Here is a 17994-nt window from a genome sequence, read left to right on the forward strand (position 1 = left end):
TGCGCGCGTGCCCGCTCAGGTTGCCTGCCCCGACTCACGCTAAAAATAGCTGTATGAATATGCCGCGCCTCTGCTCCTTCCCACGAAATCTGCTTCCTTCTGCCTTGGATGCAAGTGCGTAGTCTCGGGCACACGACGATCGAATCGATGGCAATATTCGCGCGTTGCACCGCTGAGCGTTATCGTCGCTATGCGGACACGCTGCGTAAAACGATCTTCGCTACGCGGACAAACTGCGTAAAACGCGTGTCGCTACGCAGACACACTGCGTCAAATGCACTGAGTAAACTCGCACGCGATCACGCAAGCACCGGGAACAACAAAGTTCAAAGTTAATTTATTAGGTATAGCCCTGTGAGCCATTCGGCTCTTGAATCGGGTGCAACCACAACAAACAATAAACAAAAACATGAACAAGAAAACATCTTAAAGTGACTATGTGCAAACAGAAAATCCAAGAAAAGACAGCAAAATATTGCAGAAAAATAACCGTACACGAACCCTTTGCAAAAATCCCAGTGGGATGCAAGTCAAACAACAATAACAACCACAAGACAACTTAGATTAAGGCATCAGTCTAACTCTGTACTACAACAAACAAACATGGCCAAACCAAAAAACTTTCGAAAATCACCAAAATAAAGCCATGAAAGCAATGAAACAGTGGTCATAGGAACTGTGAACGACGATCGGATTGATGATGATATTCGCGCGTTAATCCGCTGGGAAAACACGCACGGCGAGCCCAAGCGCAGTTAATGAATTACTACCCGCGCTGCCTCACACACACAGCAATCACACGGTGTCGTTGCTCTGTGCTAAAGTTTATTACTGGCTCACCCGAAGAAAAACCATGCGTGACCCGGAGCAAAATACCTAGCGAGCAGCGTCCAACCTGTCTCTATCCAAACCCTCGGGGAACCCTCGCGCTATTCCTCACCCCTCTTACGTACTCACGATATCTCACGGACGCGATGGGAGTTGGAGGGACGAGGATCCAGGAGGTGTTTGCCTGGGTCGAGTTGTAGCTGCACTCACCAGCGTCTCATGGACGATCGAGCGGCTGGGAGTCCGACTGGGTAGCTGGCTGACTGGAGGAGAACTGACCAACGTTTCTCCTCTTCCCTCCTTTTATCTCTTCCCAATTCCAAAATCCCTGCCTAAGTTGTGTTGCCCTCCCAGCCAATCGGGCCCAATCTTTCCACCCGCGCAGGGCTAGGCAGCGAGCGATACCCTGCTGGCCAATCGGGCGCCTACCTGGCGTGTGGCTCTCACTTGCTTCACAACCCATGCAGCTAATCTGACTGTGACGGTCCCACCTGATGACGGAGACTTGTGTTGCCTCCGAAACGTCGTGATTTTTCTTTTTATTTTATTTTATTTTCATTAATTTTGATGTTTTACCTACGTGACTTTACCGAAAAAACTTAAGAATATGATGCCTTGCAGTCACGAAAGCTTCAAATCTAGAACCCATTGTGTATGTGCCCGTCGTTTTCTCCCACTTGCTTCCTAACCCATTGTTTACGTGCCCGTCCTCCCTCCCGTACTCTTGGTTGAGGTTTTTAGCTTTAGCCAGCTCGCTGGGTGTTTTGCTTTCCCCACGGCCCTATTTCCCTGTGTTCGGTGTGTTCCCACGGGGCCACAGTGCAATTCGGCCTGGCGGGGGTCGGCCAATTTCCTGGCACTGGGAAACCGTGGGTCGTCCCCACGAGGGGACCCTCCGGTAAAAACCCAAGATTACAGGGGACCCCCCCACGAGACCCTACGTGGGCATCACCATGGTGGAGGTAATCATGAAGCGACGCAAGAGTCGGTTACCCACCGTCACACTCTTCCTCTTCCCTCCCCTTTCGTGATCTCTAAGTATCCCCTATCGCAGTCACCCATTCGTCAGCCTTTAATACGTCCCTATCATACGTATCATTGTATTATTTAACCTTTTTATTTAACTATGTTAAGCACATTGAGAAAAGGTGTGTTATAAATATAAAACAAGTTGTTGATGTGAGCACCGCTGTTGACAGACGCAGCGAGGCTCGCCACTGCTCTGGAGGTCACCATCTTTTTAAATTGTATCTGTCACTGTCAGCGAAGGGTAATCTGCGTAAATTGTCCTTCAACATGTAAAGCCCCAATGAGTCACTTTTCAAATATTGTTTTGGAATGTTCAGCCAATTCCTCTTCAAATTAGTGTTTTTGAATGTGCGAGAAACCCAATCACAACCCTACAGCAGCTCTTTTCGTTTCAGACTGTTGAGGACACCTGCAGTGCCCATGGAGGACAACTGCTTTGAGTAGTGAGTCCATGGCTGTGCACCGTGTCAGGCTCATTATTTGTGGCCAATGTTTTGGACAAACTTCATGAACCCTGTGGACCTCTTTGAGACTGAACTTAAGAGTGAAACTTAGACTGGAGGGACTTTTTCAACTGCAACTCCGACGTCCTTTCTGGACTGTCTGGACAGGACGCACCAGGATTTGTTGGGGCTCAACTGTTCTTATATTCGTGTCTTTAAGGGTCACGATTATTTGGAGCTTTTGATAGGTGAGTTCAACTTTGTTATGGGGACAACCTACGTCATCTCTGCGTGACGGTGGGGCTCGTGAGTTTGTGTTATTGGAGGGTAGGTGTTGCTTGTGAGAGCAGCTGTGTGAACTACAAGAGGGAATTTTGTTAGCTCCAAGTTGTACCAACCTTCACAGAAGTGTGTTGAGAATGAGATGAGTTGACACAAGGTGAGTTGACAATAGGTTAGTTGAGATGAGGTAAATTGAGATGAGGTGAGCTGAGTCTTTATTTAGCTGCTTCTGGCACCGAGACGTATCTGCCTGGTCAAAAGTCAACACATTCCAGGGCGCGCCTCATGATATGCAAAACAAACTAAAAAGGTTTGTACTTTAGCCTGCCTCACATTTACGTGGCTTGTTCCTAGTTTAGTGTCTCAGATGTTGCCAGAGACTGCCTGAGCAACAGCCAGAGACTGCGTGAGCTATAGAGAGATACTGCCGGAGTTACAGCCATTGACTGTCTGTGCTACAACCAAAGACTGTCTGTGCTACAGCCAGCCTGCCTGAGCTACAGCCAGAGACTGCCTGTACAACAGCCAGCGCCTATCTCTGAGTGGAGCCCCAGGATCATGGCGAGTGCGGCTCCCAGTGGTAGCGAGGCTCCAGGGGAGTTGACCTGCCCCATCTGTCTGGACGCCTTCAGCTGCCCCTGCACGCTCAGCTGCGGCCACTCGTTCTGCCTCGAGTGCGTGGAGGGCGCCTGGGATGTGGCCAAGTTCTTCTCCTGCCCACAGTGTCGAGTGACTTTCCCTCAGAGGCCCCAGCTGAGCAAGAACTTCACACTCGCCAACCTGGTGGAGCAGCGCAGTGCTGCAGATAAAATGGCCACCGCGGTCTTGTGTGACTTCTGCAACGATGGCACGACCGCTGCCTCGAAGACCTGCCTCAGGTGTGATATGTCCTACTGTGTGACTCATGTAAAGCCTCATCAGGAGAACCCGAAGTTAAGGAGCCACATTCTTGTGGATCCAGACACGAATCCTGAGATCCGCAAATGCAAGCCGCACAGAAAGAGGATCAAGTTTTACTGCCGACAGGACGAGAGCTTGATCTGCACAACCTGCATCATCGCAGGAGACCACAAGGGCCATGATGTGGCTACGCTGGAGGATGAGCACAAGACACGGGAGGTGAGGTGGTCTGCGTGTGTGAGCGGGAGCTCCTCCTGCATGAAGTCATCATGTCCCAGTACAAACTGAACAATGATATCCAAATAAATATTATATCATTCCTCTCTCAGCTTCTCATTGTTTTTTCAAATTTTAACAACCTTTATTTAATATAAAGTATGCTGAGGTTGTCATAGTGCAGAAATAATACTAAAACATGTTGTTATTATCAATCCTGTTATCTGACAAATTTATAAATGTGCTCTTAGTATATTTTATAAAACTGAAGGACTATAATGCATACAATAATTTCTCGAAATGAGGTGAGTGCATAGACTGTGGCTTGTATACAAAAAAGTGGTTTGTGGAATGGAGGAGCATTCCCCAAAATGTAAACGAAATGTAAAACGACTGGGACTGCGTGAGCCACAGTGCTCACCGCTTAGAAGCCTCGTGCCGGTCTGTCCCAGTTTAGTGCCGCACTCTACAGCAGCTACCGGGTCACTGGAAGTGGCGTTTCAGAAATGTTGCTTGATTTTGACGGACCAAGTAATTCGTGACTGCATTTATATTTTCATTAATATTCTCTCTACCGAATTTCTCTGACGCTCAACAGTCAAATAGCAGCAGTTCCTTGTGCCATGTAAAACTTAACTAAAACTTTTTTAATTTCACCAAGTGAAGCTCAGTGAGCTATGTAGCTCTTTTTCACAGGCAAACCTGGCCACAAATTACAGCTCAACAATGTGGCTTATCAGGTCTAAATGTATAGCAGCCAAATGCTCTAAACGCACTTTCCAAAACGTGGACATAAAAACTGGAGGGCCCAGAGAAAGATCCATGCGACCATGGAGAGAGACATGCAAACTGCATAAACAGGCATCAGGCACGGGTTCGAACCCACGTCCTCCTGTATTGCAGGCAAGGCAGATAACATCTCGCCGCTGATTTGCCCTGTCCAGCAACTACTCAGATAGCCCCGCCCACCACTCCAGTAGCCCCGCCCACCACTCGGGTAACTCCCGCGCATTACTCGGGTAGCCCAGACCACTTCTCCTGTAGCCCCGTCCACTGCTCAGGTAGCCCCACCCATTGCTCAAGTAGCCCCACCCACTACTCAGGTAGCCCCACTCACTACTCAGGTAGCCCCACACACTGCTCAAGTAGCTCCGCCCACTGCTCAGGTCGCTCCACTCACTGCTCAGGCAGCCCTACCCACACTTAGGTAGACCTGCGCACGTTTGAGCTCTTCGTGAAATCAGTTCCCTGCAGCGCTTGATCCCCCAGCCTCCATCGCTGCACCGGGGCTACTGCCCCCATCACTCTGGAGGGGTCTGTGTGGAGTGGGGGTGAGAGGGGACGATCAGAGAGTGAGTGGAGTCTCCCCCGGTGACGTCTCTCACAGAAACAAGTGGGAGAGGAGACGCGGGCGGTGGAGGAGAAGAGGAGGGAGGTGGAGGAGTCCGTGAGGCAGATGGAGGCCGCTCGCAAAGACGTGCAGGTACCGTGTCTGGGCCGGACTCGGTGACCCCATGACTCCACCCTGAGTAGGGTTTGTGATGGAGGACAACTCTATTCATTCACGTGGACTTCCATTGGCTCTAAACACATTGTGGGACTAAAGACATAACGGTTAATGCGCCTCAATAATCAGGACGAGCAACGAGGTGGTTCTCATCTCCACTGAGAAGCTCAATCAGTGGTGGAAATTCCACATTCCAATATCTCCATACAACTTACCACTTCAATGTCTGTAATCTATATTGGTCAGATGAGGTGGTAAGTACCTCTTATCTAGTACTCTGGTGGAAAAGTTGGTGGATCACACCGATGTGAAACCAATTAGACGTTAGAGTAGCCAGGTGCCAGTATAGAAACTGGTTTCATGATCCCCTCTCTTCATCCATACATATGTAATGCGATCGTAAATGGGGTTGTTGCTGGCCTCTGGTCCAATCACGCGGCCCGGGGCATTGGGGGGTGGAGCCTGGTCTGCGGGGCGTGTGGGAGGGGCCACCGTTCACCTCGGCTCCAATGGGAGGCGAGGTGAATGGGGGCGGAGCCATCGGGGTAGTATGGGAAGGCCGGATATGACGATCCGGCAGGCGGGAGTCAGGGTAACGTGGGGGGAATGGATATAAGTGGGAGCACAGAAGAGATCGGGGCAGTCGGGGAAGTTAAGAGGCTCAGCCATGTTGGTTGGTGAGGAAAAGATCCGCGCCATCGGCCACGTGGCCGAAGGACCTCAGCACGCCGTCGGCCAGCGGTGTGCGGAGTGCGAGAATAGAGGAGCTAACAGAGGAGTGTGCGTGGCACGCGAGAGAGAGCGTGCGTGGCACGCGAGAGGGAAAGTGCGTGGGGCGCGCGGGAGACGACACTGGTCCGTGAGGAGGCCAGTGGGGTGCGGAGAAAAACCTGAATAAAAGACAAACGGAGACCAGCAGTGCCTGACAGAGTCTTTTATTACACATATGTGGGTTTCTCTCACATGCAGAATATTCATTTGAAGAGGAATTGGCCTAACTTCAAAATTCCTTATGGCTCAAATTGCTGAAGGCAAATTCCAGATTTATCTTCACTTCATTCGAAGGCAAACAAAGCATCGTCCTGATAGCCTTGCGCAATGAGAATGGCACAGACTCTAAATGTACTACTGATGATATTTGATTATTTCAATGCTTCATTGCCTCCGAATCGTGTTGTACTGACAATGCACAGCAGCACTATCAGAGGAAGAAGGAGGGCTCAGTGCTGCAGACTCTGGACACCTGAATGTCATTTCACAAAGGACCAGACATTTAATAAACAGAGGTGGCATTTATTTCTCTTTGCAGGGATCCATGACAGATAAAAAGGCCACAATCTCGGTCAGATTCGCCCACGCGAGAGCAACGCTGGATGCAGAGGAGAAGGCGGCTTTAGAGCAACTGGAGCAGAAAGGGCGCAAGCTGTTGTCCCAGATCGAGAAGACGATCGCTCACTACCAGGGGGTGATCAGCGAGCTCCAGGCAGCAGCCACTCACCTGCAGGTCCTAGCGCAGGAGAGGGACTCGCTCGCATTCCTGCAGGTGAGCGATGAGTCTCCAGTGTCACAACTGGCACAAAGCCCTCTTACCAGTAGCAGGAGAGGGAGGCTCCTGAATGAGAGCTCGCATCTCCTGGGCTTGAGAACACAGCTTCACTCTTGGACTCGCATCGCAGCTCCAGTGGCTAATATTTGGAAGACCAGCTTATATTTTCTCAGTTAAATTAATTCTCTCTCTCGTCCTTTAACAGATTCTCATTAAGTTTGTTTCATTGTGAATATAAACTAAATGTTAATGGAATTTCACTTTTTAAATCAACCATACAACAACAATGTACACGGTATTCATGATTATCATCAGCCATAATCTATCCACTTATTGAGGAAGGCCTCCCCAAGCCATTGCCACATGTCATGATGCCGCGATGCAACAATCCACCAGCGCCTGCTCACGACCCGATGTAATCTCTCCTTCTTACTTCGTGTACCTCCACTTGGATGCGCTACCTTTATTGCTCATATCAGGGATGTTAAAATAAATAGGTCTCATACACTTATTAATGAAATCATTGTGTCTTGGATATCACTTCTACAAGATCTGCACCATGTGCATTGGTAACTCCAGAAACTTCTAGTCCTACATTCCTCTCAACACAGATCAATATCAACCGGTCTCACTCTGAAATATTTGCCCTGCAAATTAGTGTTGGTCCTCATGGGGGTGGCGAGATGTTAACTACCTCGCCTGGTATACCGAAGGTCCGGGATTTAATCCCAACCCTGACGTCCTTATATATTTGGAGTTTAAATGTCTCCCTCCATGGTCGCATGGATTTTTCTCCGGGTCCTCCAGTTTTTCCCTCCACATTTGAAAACGTGCGTTTAGAGTATTGGGCTGCTAGAAATTTCCACGACATGAACAACTTCGTTGAGCTATCATTTGTGGCCAGGTCGCTTCTGAAAAAGAGCTATATAGCTCCGTGGGCCTTACCTGTGTAATTAAAGACTCCGTCAGGCACTGCTGGTCTCCGTTGGTCTTTTATTCAAGTTCTTTCTCCGCACCCCGCTGGTCTCCTCCACTCACCAGCGTCGTCTCGCGCGCGTCCCGCACGTGCTCCCTCCTCAGCTCCTCCACTCTTCCTCACACCCCGCTGGTCCTGACAAGGGACCAGCGTCTCCTCTCGCGAGCCGCGCACGCTCCTCTCGTGTGCCGCGCACGCTCCTTCGTTAGCTCCTCCTCGCGCGCGCCCCGCATGCGCTCTCCCGTCAGTTACTCTGCTCCTCCCCGCTCCGCACACCGCTGGCCAACGGTGTGCCGAAGCCCCATCAGCCACGTGGCTGATGGCGCGGCGGCCACCCAACGTGGTCCCGCTTCTTCACTCCAACAACTGACCCCTATCCCTTCCAGGCTCCCACCTATATCTTCTTTCCCATGTGACCCTGACTCCTCCCCTTCCGGATCGTCAGATCCGGCCTTCCCATACTGCCCTGCTGGCTCCACCTCCATTCACTTCGCTTCCCATTGGAGCCGAGGTGAACGGCGGCCCCTCCCACACGCCCCCCATACCGGGCTCCGCCCCCCAATACCCCGGGCTGTGTGATTGGGCCAGAACCCAGCAGCGACCCCATTTACGCTCGCATTACACCTGGAAAATAAATTGTAGTTTATTGTTAACTATGAATCGGTCTCACTCTGAAATATTCGCCCCATAAGTCAGTGTTTTCCACCCACGATGTTCCAGTGGGAACTCCACTGATCACAATGGATTGGAGGTAGAGTCACAGTAACGCATCTCTCTCTCCCACAGGGGCACCTGGAGGAGACGTGCAGGTAAAAGACGACTTTCACTCACGACTCGACACATGACAAAATGGGACTGAGTGTGGGGTGCGGGCAGTGAGACATTGGCTGTGTGTGGGGATGCTGTCTGTGGTGATGGTTTGTGTGGCTATGGTGTTTGTGGTGATGGTTTGTGTGGTGATAGTGTGCGTGATGATGCTGTGTGTGGTGATGGTGTGTGTGGTGATGCTGTATGTGATGATGCTATGTGTGGTGATAGTAATGCTATGAGGTGATGCTGTGTGATGATGCTGTGATGCGTGTCTATGTGATGGAGTTGTGATGGTCCTGTGAGTGACGATGCTCTGCGTGAGACAGTAGCCATGTCTGTTTTGCTTTCACAGGGCAGGGAGAGTTACAGCAGATCCACCCTCATGTCCTAGCCAAGAGGACATTGCCTCGCTTAAAGGCACCGAGGAAACTGTGGCCAAATTCCTGTGTGAGTTATTCAGTGTGAAACATGGGTGATGGGGCCATCTTCACAATAAATGATCACCATGTGTGTGTGCACGAGGTCGACTCAGCTTCAAATGCTTACCTAGTTTTGTGTGTAAACATCACCACTAGAGAGACAAAGGTGGCCAGGCGTAGTGCTGGCCACCAAGTCCCTCATGTGCTGTGCCAGCTTTCAAAGGTTCTGGTTTTCCCCGACAGTCTGTTAAGGCAACACGGAGAATATTTATCTTCGTTTACATCATGGAACTTGATGCGGTGTTTGAACAAAATCCCCACTAGAGAGACAAAGGTGGTCGGGCGTGGTGCTGGCCATCCACCGCCTCGTGTGCCGTGCTGGTCTTCATAGACGCTCGCTAACAGCACTTGCCCCAATGGTCTGTTGAGGCTAAACAGGGGATCTTTGTCTTTGTTCACATCCCATTCCAGGACACTACTGAACAACACCATGATACTCAGTGTGGTGTTCTTGCGTAAATAATCAGCATGAGTCAGGGGTAATTGTGATGTTGAAATGCAGTGCATGCCTGTGAATGTGTATGGGTGGGGGGAGCGGTAGCATAGTGGTTAGCACACTGCACTACGAACCCAGTTACCTGGGTTTGATTACCCACCATGGCTAATATCAGTTGCAGGTGATATCTTATCCAGTCCAGGGCCTCTACTGGGCAGTTTCAACCTCAAATGAGTTCCTGATGCTGGTAATAGTCATAATGATGGTGATAGTGGTCGTGATGAGGATAGTGGTACATTGGCCAGTCATCTCAGTCGACCCATGGCACCTGGGTCTGCTCCATGACCTCCTGCCAGTGGGCGTTCTACACTTCACGTGGCCTCAACGTGCACATAGCCTGGCACAGGCCCCGTGGTGATGTCACCGCCACTTAGTGGCGAATGGCTGATGTTGTTGTTGGTAATGATGCTAATGTTGGTGATAATGTGAGTGATGGGGATGGTGATGGCATTGGTGAATGATGGTGTTGGTCGTGGTGATGGTCATAATGGTGACATTGGTGATAATATAGGTAGTGATGGTTGTGATGGTTTTGCTGATGGCGCTGATAGAAGTAGTGATGATGATATTGGTTACGGTGATAATGGTAGTGATGGTCGTGACAATGGTTTTGATGGTCGTTATGATGGTTATAATGATGCTGGTTGCGTTGGTGATGGTGATGAAGATGGTGATGAGTTGGGGTGATGGGGATAGTGGTGATGGTCGATGTGATGGTAGTGATGGTGGTGATGATTGTTTGTGAAGGTGCTCGTGGTGGTGATCGTTGTGATGTTGTTGATGGCGATAGTGATGTTGTTGATGTTCATAGTTTTGATGATGGTGGTGATGGTGATGTTTATGTTGTTGTCATTGATGATATTGATGGCGAGAATGGTTGGTGATGGTGATGTTTGTGATGTTTTAGGTGATGGTAAAGATGATGGTTGGTGATGGTGATGTTGATGGTGGTGATGGTGGATGATGGTGATGACGGTGTTCTGTAGTGATGTTGTCATCGCTGTTGTCACAGACGGACGCTCACCGACTCTCGACACAAACTCAGCTCATAACCAACTCCAGATCTCCTCGGATCTCAGGACGATGACGCGGACCCGTGACTCCCAGGGTCGCCCCGATCATCCACACCGGTTTGATTACTGGTCACAAGCCCTGTGCTCTGAGAGCTTCTCGTCGGGCCACCACTACTGGGAGGTGGACGTGGGGGACGCGAGGTGGTGGCGGGTTGGAGTCGCGTACGGGACGATCCCACGGAAAGGGAGTGGTGGTGCTGCACCGTTGCTGGGAGGGAGCGACGCGTCCTGGTGTTTAGAGAAATATGACGACAACTTCTCAGTGTTTCATGGTGGAGTGAAGACTGCACTGTCGGTGAGGGGGGCCCCCTACCCCTGCAGAATCAGGCTTCAGCTGCACTGGGAGGAAGGGCTCCTGGCGTTTTACCGCGCCGACTCCATGGAGGTGATCCACGAGGTTCGGCAAATATTCTTGCAGCCTCTCTACCCTGGGATGTGTGTGTGGTGTTTGAATGAACCATTGAAGATCATGGATCTGAGTCGTGCATCCTGAGGATGGGGAGAGACAAAAACCCAAAAAACAGAGGAGAGGGGGGATGTTGAGGAGAGTGTGAAGTGAGGGTGAGGGGAAATTCTAGATTTGAAGCTTTCGTGACTGCAAGGATTCATATTCTTAGGTTTTTTCGGTGACTTTACCGAAAAAACCTTAGAAGGTGAGGGGAAATTGGAGGGGAAGGTGGCAGGTGAGCATGGAGGGTGATGGTGAGGGTGAAGGGTCAGGAGAGGGTTAGGAGAGGAAGGAGTGGGTATTGAGACGGTGAGCAGAGGGTGAGGTGAAAATTCAGGGAAGGGTGAGGTGAGCATGGAGGGGTAGGGTGAGAAGGGAGGGTGAGGTTCAGGTTGGTGTGCGTGAGCGATGTCGCCTGTCAAGTACAAATCGCCGGTGCGGAAGATTGAGGGATTTTAATGAAATCTGAGTGGGGAATCAGTACAGCCCCAAAGTCCATGTGGTCACTCCTTCACCTGCAGTGCGTGCTCGCGTCACCATGCCTCCTCATCCCTACGATTCACCATCATCACCATCATTATCACCATCACCACCATCACTATCAACCACCATCACCATCATTATTACTATCAACACCACCAAAACCATCACCAACATCGTCACTATCATCACAACGATCACCACCATCATTACCATCACTCCATCATCATTACTATAATAGAGGTGCTAGACACTCTATTCAGTAACCTGCGGGGCCACTATGTATTAGAGGGGAAATGCAGTGTTACCACTCTGGGACCAACGGCCGGGGTCAGGGAGAGGTGAGAGCGGATGGTAAACACGGATTACCGCCAGACCAATGGCCAGGGGGTTAGATGAGGTAAAGAGGATCGAAAACGCAGATTGTAAAGAACCAATCAGAGGGTCCCACGAGGGAGCGTGGGATTGGATAAGGACCGTTACAAACGGGTATAAAAGGGCGAGCGTGGGGAGCGCCCGCCAGTTCTCCTCACACGAGTGAGTGGTTGTTGTGAGGGTGAGTGGTGAGGGTGAGTGGTGAGGGTGAGTGGTGAGAGTGAGTGGTGAGGGTGAGTGGTGAGGGTGAGTGGCGGTTGTGAGTGGTGATTAGTGAGTGGTGAGCGTGAGTGGTGAGGGTGAGCGGTGAGTGTGTGATTGGTGAGGATGAGTGGTGAGTAGTGAGGGTGAGTAGTGAGGGTGAGTGGTGGTTGTGAGTGGTAATTAGTGAGGGGTGATGGTGATGGTGAGCGTGAGTGGTGAGTGCTGAGGTTGAGTGGTGAGGGTGAGCGGTGACGATGAGCAGTGAGGGTGAGCAGTGAGGGTGAGTGGTGATTGGTGAGGGTGTGATTGGTGAGGATGAGTGGTGAGTGGTGAGGGTGAGTGGTAAGTGTGAGTGGTGAGTGGTGAGGGTGAGTGGTTGTTGTGAGGGTGAGTGGTGAGGGTGAGTGGTGAGGGTGAGTGGTGAGAGTGAGTGGTGAGGTTGAGTGGTGAGTGGCGGTTGTGAGTGGTGATTAGTGAGTGGTGAGGGTGAATGGTAGTGGTGAGTGGTGAGCGTGAGTGGTGAGGGTGAGTAGTGAGGGTGAGTGCTGAGCGGTGAGGGTGAGCAGTGAGGGTGAGCAGTGAGGGTGAGTGGTGATTGGTGAGGGTGTGATTGATGAGGATGAGTGGTGAGGGTGAGTGGTGAGGGTGAGTGGTGAGGGTGAGTGGTGAGGGTGAGTGGTTGTTGTGAGGGTGAGTGGTGAGAGTGAGTGGTTAGGGTGAGTGGTTAGGGTGAGTGGTGAGGGTGATTGGCTTTTGTGAGTGGTGATTAGTGAGTGGTGAGGGTGAGTGGTGAGGGTGAGTTGTGAGCGTGAGTGGTGAATGGTGAGGGTGAGTTGTGAGTGGTGAGGGGTGAGAGAGTGGTTAGTGGTGAGGGTGAGTGGTGAGGGTGAGTGGTGAGGGTTAGTGGAGAGAGGTGAGTGGTGATTGGTCAGTGGTGATTGGTGAGGATGAGTGGTGAGTAGTGAGGGTGAGTGGTGAGAGTGAGTGGTGGTTGTGACGGTGAGTGGTGAGTGGTGAGGGTGAGTGGTGAGGCTGAATGGTGAGTTGAATGGTGAGAGTGAGTGGTGAGGGAGAGTGGGGAGTGGTGAGGGTGAGTGGTGACGGTGAGTGGTGAGGGAGATTGGTGAGGGTTAGTGGTGAGGGTGAGTGGTGAGGGTGAATGGTGAGTGCTGAGGGTGAGTGGTGAGGGTGAGTGGTGAGCGGTGAGGGTGCGTGGTTGTTGTGAGGGTGAGGGGTGAGGGTGAATGGTGAGAATGAGTGGTGAGGGTGAGTGGTTAGGGTGAGTGGTGAGGGTGAGTTGCAGTTGTGAGTGGTGATTAGTGAGTGGTGAGGGTGAGTGGTGAGGGTGAGTGGTGAGCGTGAGTGGTGAGGGTGAGTGGTGAGGGTTAGTGGTGAGGGGTGATTGGTGGTGGTGAGTGGTGAGGGTGAGTGGTGAGCGTGAGTGGTGAGGGTGAGTGGTGAGGGTGAGTGGTGAGGGTGAGTGGTGATGGTGAGTAGTGAGGGTAAGTGGTGAGGGTGAGTGGTGACGAAGAGTGAGGTTGAGTGGTGAGTAGTAAGGGTGAGTGGTGAGGGTGAGTGGTGAATAGTGAGTGGTGAGGGTAAGTGGTGATGGTGAGTAGTGAGGGTGAGTGGTTAGGGGTGAGTGGTGGGGATGAGTGGTGAGGGTGAGTGGTGAGGGTCAGTGGTGAAGGTGAGTGGTGAAGGTGAGTAATGAGTTGTGAGGATGAGTGGTGAGTGGTGAGGGTGATTAGTGAGTAGTGAGTGGTGAGGGTGATTAGTGAGTAGTGAGGGTGAGTGGTTAGGGTGAGTGGAGACAGAGAGGGTGAGTGGTGAGCGTGAGTGGTGAGTATTGTCAAAGCCCGGTGGGCTTTGACAATACCTTAGTATCTGTATATATATGTAAGGTTATTAAGAAATGTATTTTTCACCCGGGCAACGCCGAGTACTTCTGCTAGTGTTACTATAAATGTTAACATTCGCAGCTTAAATCCAAAATACGTTATTAAAGATTTACCTCAGAATGCTACAGAGTTGTGTTACATTCTTAATCACGTAACTCTATCTGGACAAGTTGTAACCTTACACCACTGTTCCCTACCTCATAGCACAGTAAATGTAATCAACACAGTGACTTTACCTCACGTGCCTGTACGCAAGAAGTAAAACTTTTACCTCAGCCCGTGTCTCACCGCCTCGCTGCTTAGCAACATCACTGCCGCCAATCTGATGTTGGTTTCCCGCCAAAATCAGAGGTCAGAGGGCAGGTGGGCGGGGCCTGAGGGCAGGTGGGCGGGGCCTGATGGGGGGGGCGTGTCCTGCGTGGGTCAGCGTTGAGCTCTGATCAAGCCACCTTTGGGTGTGGATGCAGGTCACAGTGTGATGATGGACCGCCTTGCTCCTCGGGAATGCAACGTGAAGGTTCGTTCACAATTACAACAATGTTCGAAAAAAATAATAGACGGCGACCTGAAACTCACAATCTCCCGCGCAAAAAAGAGTCTGGTTTCCAGGAGGATTCCTGTGCCACCACAGCTATGATGGATAATTAGTTTTTCTTCAATAACCTGCATAAAGGCCACTACTTCTGTGTACTATTCATTGCCTCGTCAAAAGCCTTTGATACTGTTGACCATGATATTCTACTCACACGACACAATAATATAACATTTTCAGGCAGGAAAATAAAATGGTTCCAGAGGTACCTCTCAGAATGTTTTCAAAAGGTACATCCTGGTAACATCTCGTCCAAAAATATTGAAATAACAAATGTTGTTCCACAAGATCGGCTACTAATGTAACACTGAACAGACTAAACCCCATTTAAATTTCGATTTAAAGCTTTCGTGACTGCAGGGATTCATCTTCTTGGTTCTTTCGGTAAAGTCACGTAGAAGGGAAATTCAGACGCTGTCTCCCCGACAGACCTGGTTTTTACCTGAGGACGGCTGCTTGCGTTGTGACCGAAACGTCTTGAGAAGTATTTGATTATGTTGTTTTTATTTTATTTTATTATTTCCCTTCTACGTGACTTTACCGAAAGAACCAAGAAGATAAACCCCATTTGTCATTCTGATCTTAGATTTGTATTGGATGTGCCATTCATGACCCACCAATTTGACCTCGACTTAAAATCCCATCTCACGTCACTTGATGCAAGTCGAAATCTATATTTTGCCCTGTTCATCTGTAAAATCCTTATTGGCAAAATCTGTGATACATTTAGCTAAATAATAAAGCCCACTGTCAAACTCAAGAAACCTAAAACATCCATTGAATTGCCTGTTAACTATCCCAACAACGAGAATTGAAATAGGTGACAACCATTTTACCAACGTTTTGGAAAAACCTTGTTTCCTCGGGGCTGGCTCTCCACCGCCATGTGTTAACCTGACTCCCTCCCCCGCCTAAACCACCACTCATGCTGCGGTGGCTGCGCGCATGCGCACGAACCGTACCTGCTGCTCACCACGTGCACGCCCAGCCACCCGTACCTGCTGCGGTGGCTGCGTGCGCGCGTGTCCGCTCAGGTTGCCTGCTCCGACTCACGCTAAAAATAGCCGTATGAATATGCCGCGCCTCTGCTCCCTCCCACGAAATCTGCTTCCTTCTGCCTTGGAGGCAAGTGCGTAGTCCCGGGTACATGACGATCGAATCGAGGTCAATATTCGCGCGTTGCACCACTGAGCGTTATCGTCGTTTCGCGGACACGCTGCCTAAAACGATCTTCGCTACGCGGACACACTGCGTAAAACGCGTGTCGCTACGCAGACACACTGCGTAAAATGTGCTGAGTAAACCCGCACGCGTTCACACAAGCACCGGGAACAACGACTATCAGATTGATGATGATATTCGCGCGTTAATCCGCTGGGCAAACACGCAGGGCGAGCCCAAGCGCAGTTAATGAATTACTACCCGCGCTGCCTCACACACACAGAAATCACACGGCGTCGTTGCTCTGTGCTAAAGTTTATTACTGGCTCGCCCGAAGAAAAACCATGCGTGACCCGGAGCAAAATACCTAGCGAGCAGCGTCCCACCTGTCTCAATCCAAACCCTCGGGGAACCCTCGCGCTATTCCTCACCCCTCTCATATACTCACGATATCTCACGGACGCGATGGGAGTTGGAGGGACGAGGATCCGGGAGGTCTTTGCCTGGGTCGAGTTGTAGCTGCACTCGCCAGCATCTCTCGGACGCTCGAGCGGCTGGAAGTCCGACTGGGTAGCTGGCTGACTGGAGGAGAACTGACCAACGTTTCTCCTCTTCCCTCCTTTTATCTCTTCCCAATTCAAAAATCTCTGGCTAAGTTGTGTTGCCCTCCCAGCCAATTGGGCCCAATCTTTCCACCCGCGCAGGGCTAGGCAGCGAGCGATACCCTGCTGGCCAATCGGGCGCCTACCTGGCGTGCGGCTCTCACTTGCTTCACAACCCATTGTTTACGTGCCCGTCCTCCCTCCCGTACTCTTGGTTGAGGTTTTTAGCTTTAGCCAGCTCGCTGGGTGTTTTGCTCTTCCCACGGCCCTATTCCCCTGTGTTCGGTGTGTTCCCACGACGCCGCAGTGCAATTCAGCCTGGCCAGGGTACGGCCAATTTCCTGGCACTGGGAAACCGTGGGTCGTCCCCACGAGGGGTCCCTCTGGTAAAAACCCAGGATACCAGGGACCCCCCCACGAGACCCTACGTGGGCATCACCATGGTGGAAGTAATCATGTAGTGACGCAAGAGTCGGTTACCCACCGTCACACTCTTCCTCTTCCCTCCCCTTTCGTGATCTCTAAGTATCCCCTATCGCAGTCACCCATTCGTCAGCCTTTAATACGTCCCTATCATACGTATCATTGTATTGTTTAACCTTTTTATTTAACTATGTTAAGCACATTGAGAAAAGGTGTGTTATAAATATAAAACAAGTTGTTGAGATGAGCACCGCTGTTGACAGACGCAGCGAGGCTCGCCACTGCTCTGGAGGTCGCCATCTTTTTAAATTGTATCTGTCACTGTGAGCGAAGGGTAATCTGCGAAAATTGTCCTTCAACAAGTAAAGCCCCAATGAGTCACTTTTCAAATTATTGTTTTGGGATGTTCAGCCAATTTCTCTTCAAATTAGTGTTTTTGAATGTGCGAGAAACCCAACCACAACCCAACAGCAGGCTTTTCGTTTCAGACTGTTGAGGACACCTGCAGTACCCATGGAGGCCACCTGCTTTGAGTAGTGAGTCCATGGCTGTGCACCGTGTCAGGCTCATTATTTGTGGCCAATGTTTTGGACAAACTTAATGAACCCTGTGGACCTGTTTGAGACTGAACTTAAGAAGAGTGGAACTTAGACTGGAGGGACTTTTTCAACTGCAACTCCGACGTCCTTTCTGGACTGTCTGGAAAGGACGCGCCAGGATTTGTTGGTGCTCAACTGTTCTTATATTCGTGTCTTTAAGGGTCACGATTATTTGGAGCTTGATAGGTGAATTCAACTTTGTTATGGGGACAACATATGTCATCTCTGCGTGACGGTGGGGCTCGTGCGTTTGTGTAATTGGAGGGGAGCTGTTGATTGTGAGATCAGCTAAATGGACTACATGAGGGAATTTTGTTAGGTCCAAGATGGACCAACCTTCACAGAAGTGTGTTGAGAATGAGATGAGTTGACACAAGGTGAGTTGACAATAGGTTAGTTGAGATGAGGTAAATTGAGATATGGTGAGCTGAGTCTTTATTTAGCTACTTCTGGCACCGAGACGTCTCTTGCCTGGTCAAAGTCAACACATTCCAGAGCGCGCGTCATGATAAGCAAATAAAACTAAAAGACTTTGTACTTTAACCTGCCTCACATTTACGTGGCTTGTTCCTAGTTTAGTACCTCAGATGTCGCCAGAGACTGTCTGAGCTACAGCCAGAGACT

At 50.4% G+C, this 17994-nt stretch overlaps 2 protein-coding genes across 2 annotated transcripts in view; one reads left to right on the forward strand and one right to left on the reverse strand.

The window, feature by feature from the left end:
* The window catches only part of LOC144952733 (tripartite motif-containing protein 14-like), a 146089-nt gene that overhangs the window by 33653 nt on the left and 94442 nt on the right, over positions 1-17994 (reverse strand). The window lies entirely within an intron of this gene.
* On the forward strand, positions 3141-11078 carry LOC144952763 (E3 ubiquitin/ISG15 ligase TRIM25-like). Its single transcript, XM_078883250.1, has 6 exons — positions 3141-3701; positions 5086-5181; positions 6515-6748; positions 8514-8536; positions 8890-8984; positions 10525-11078. Exons 1-6 carry the CDS (start codon positions 3141-3143, stop codon positions 11076-11078), a joined length of 1563 nt encoding a protein of 520 aa, XP_078739376.1.

Source organism: Lampetra fluviatilis, chromosome 69 (assembly GCF_964198595.1).
Source record: "Lampetra fluviatilis chromosome 69, kcLamFluv1.1, whole genome shotgun sequence".
Lineage (NCBI taxonomy): Eukaryota > Metazoa > Chordata > Hyperoartia > Petromyzontiformes > Petromyzontidae > Lampetra > Lampetra fluviatilis.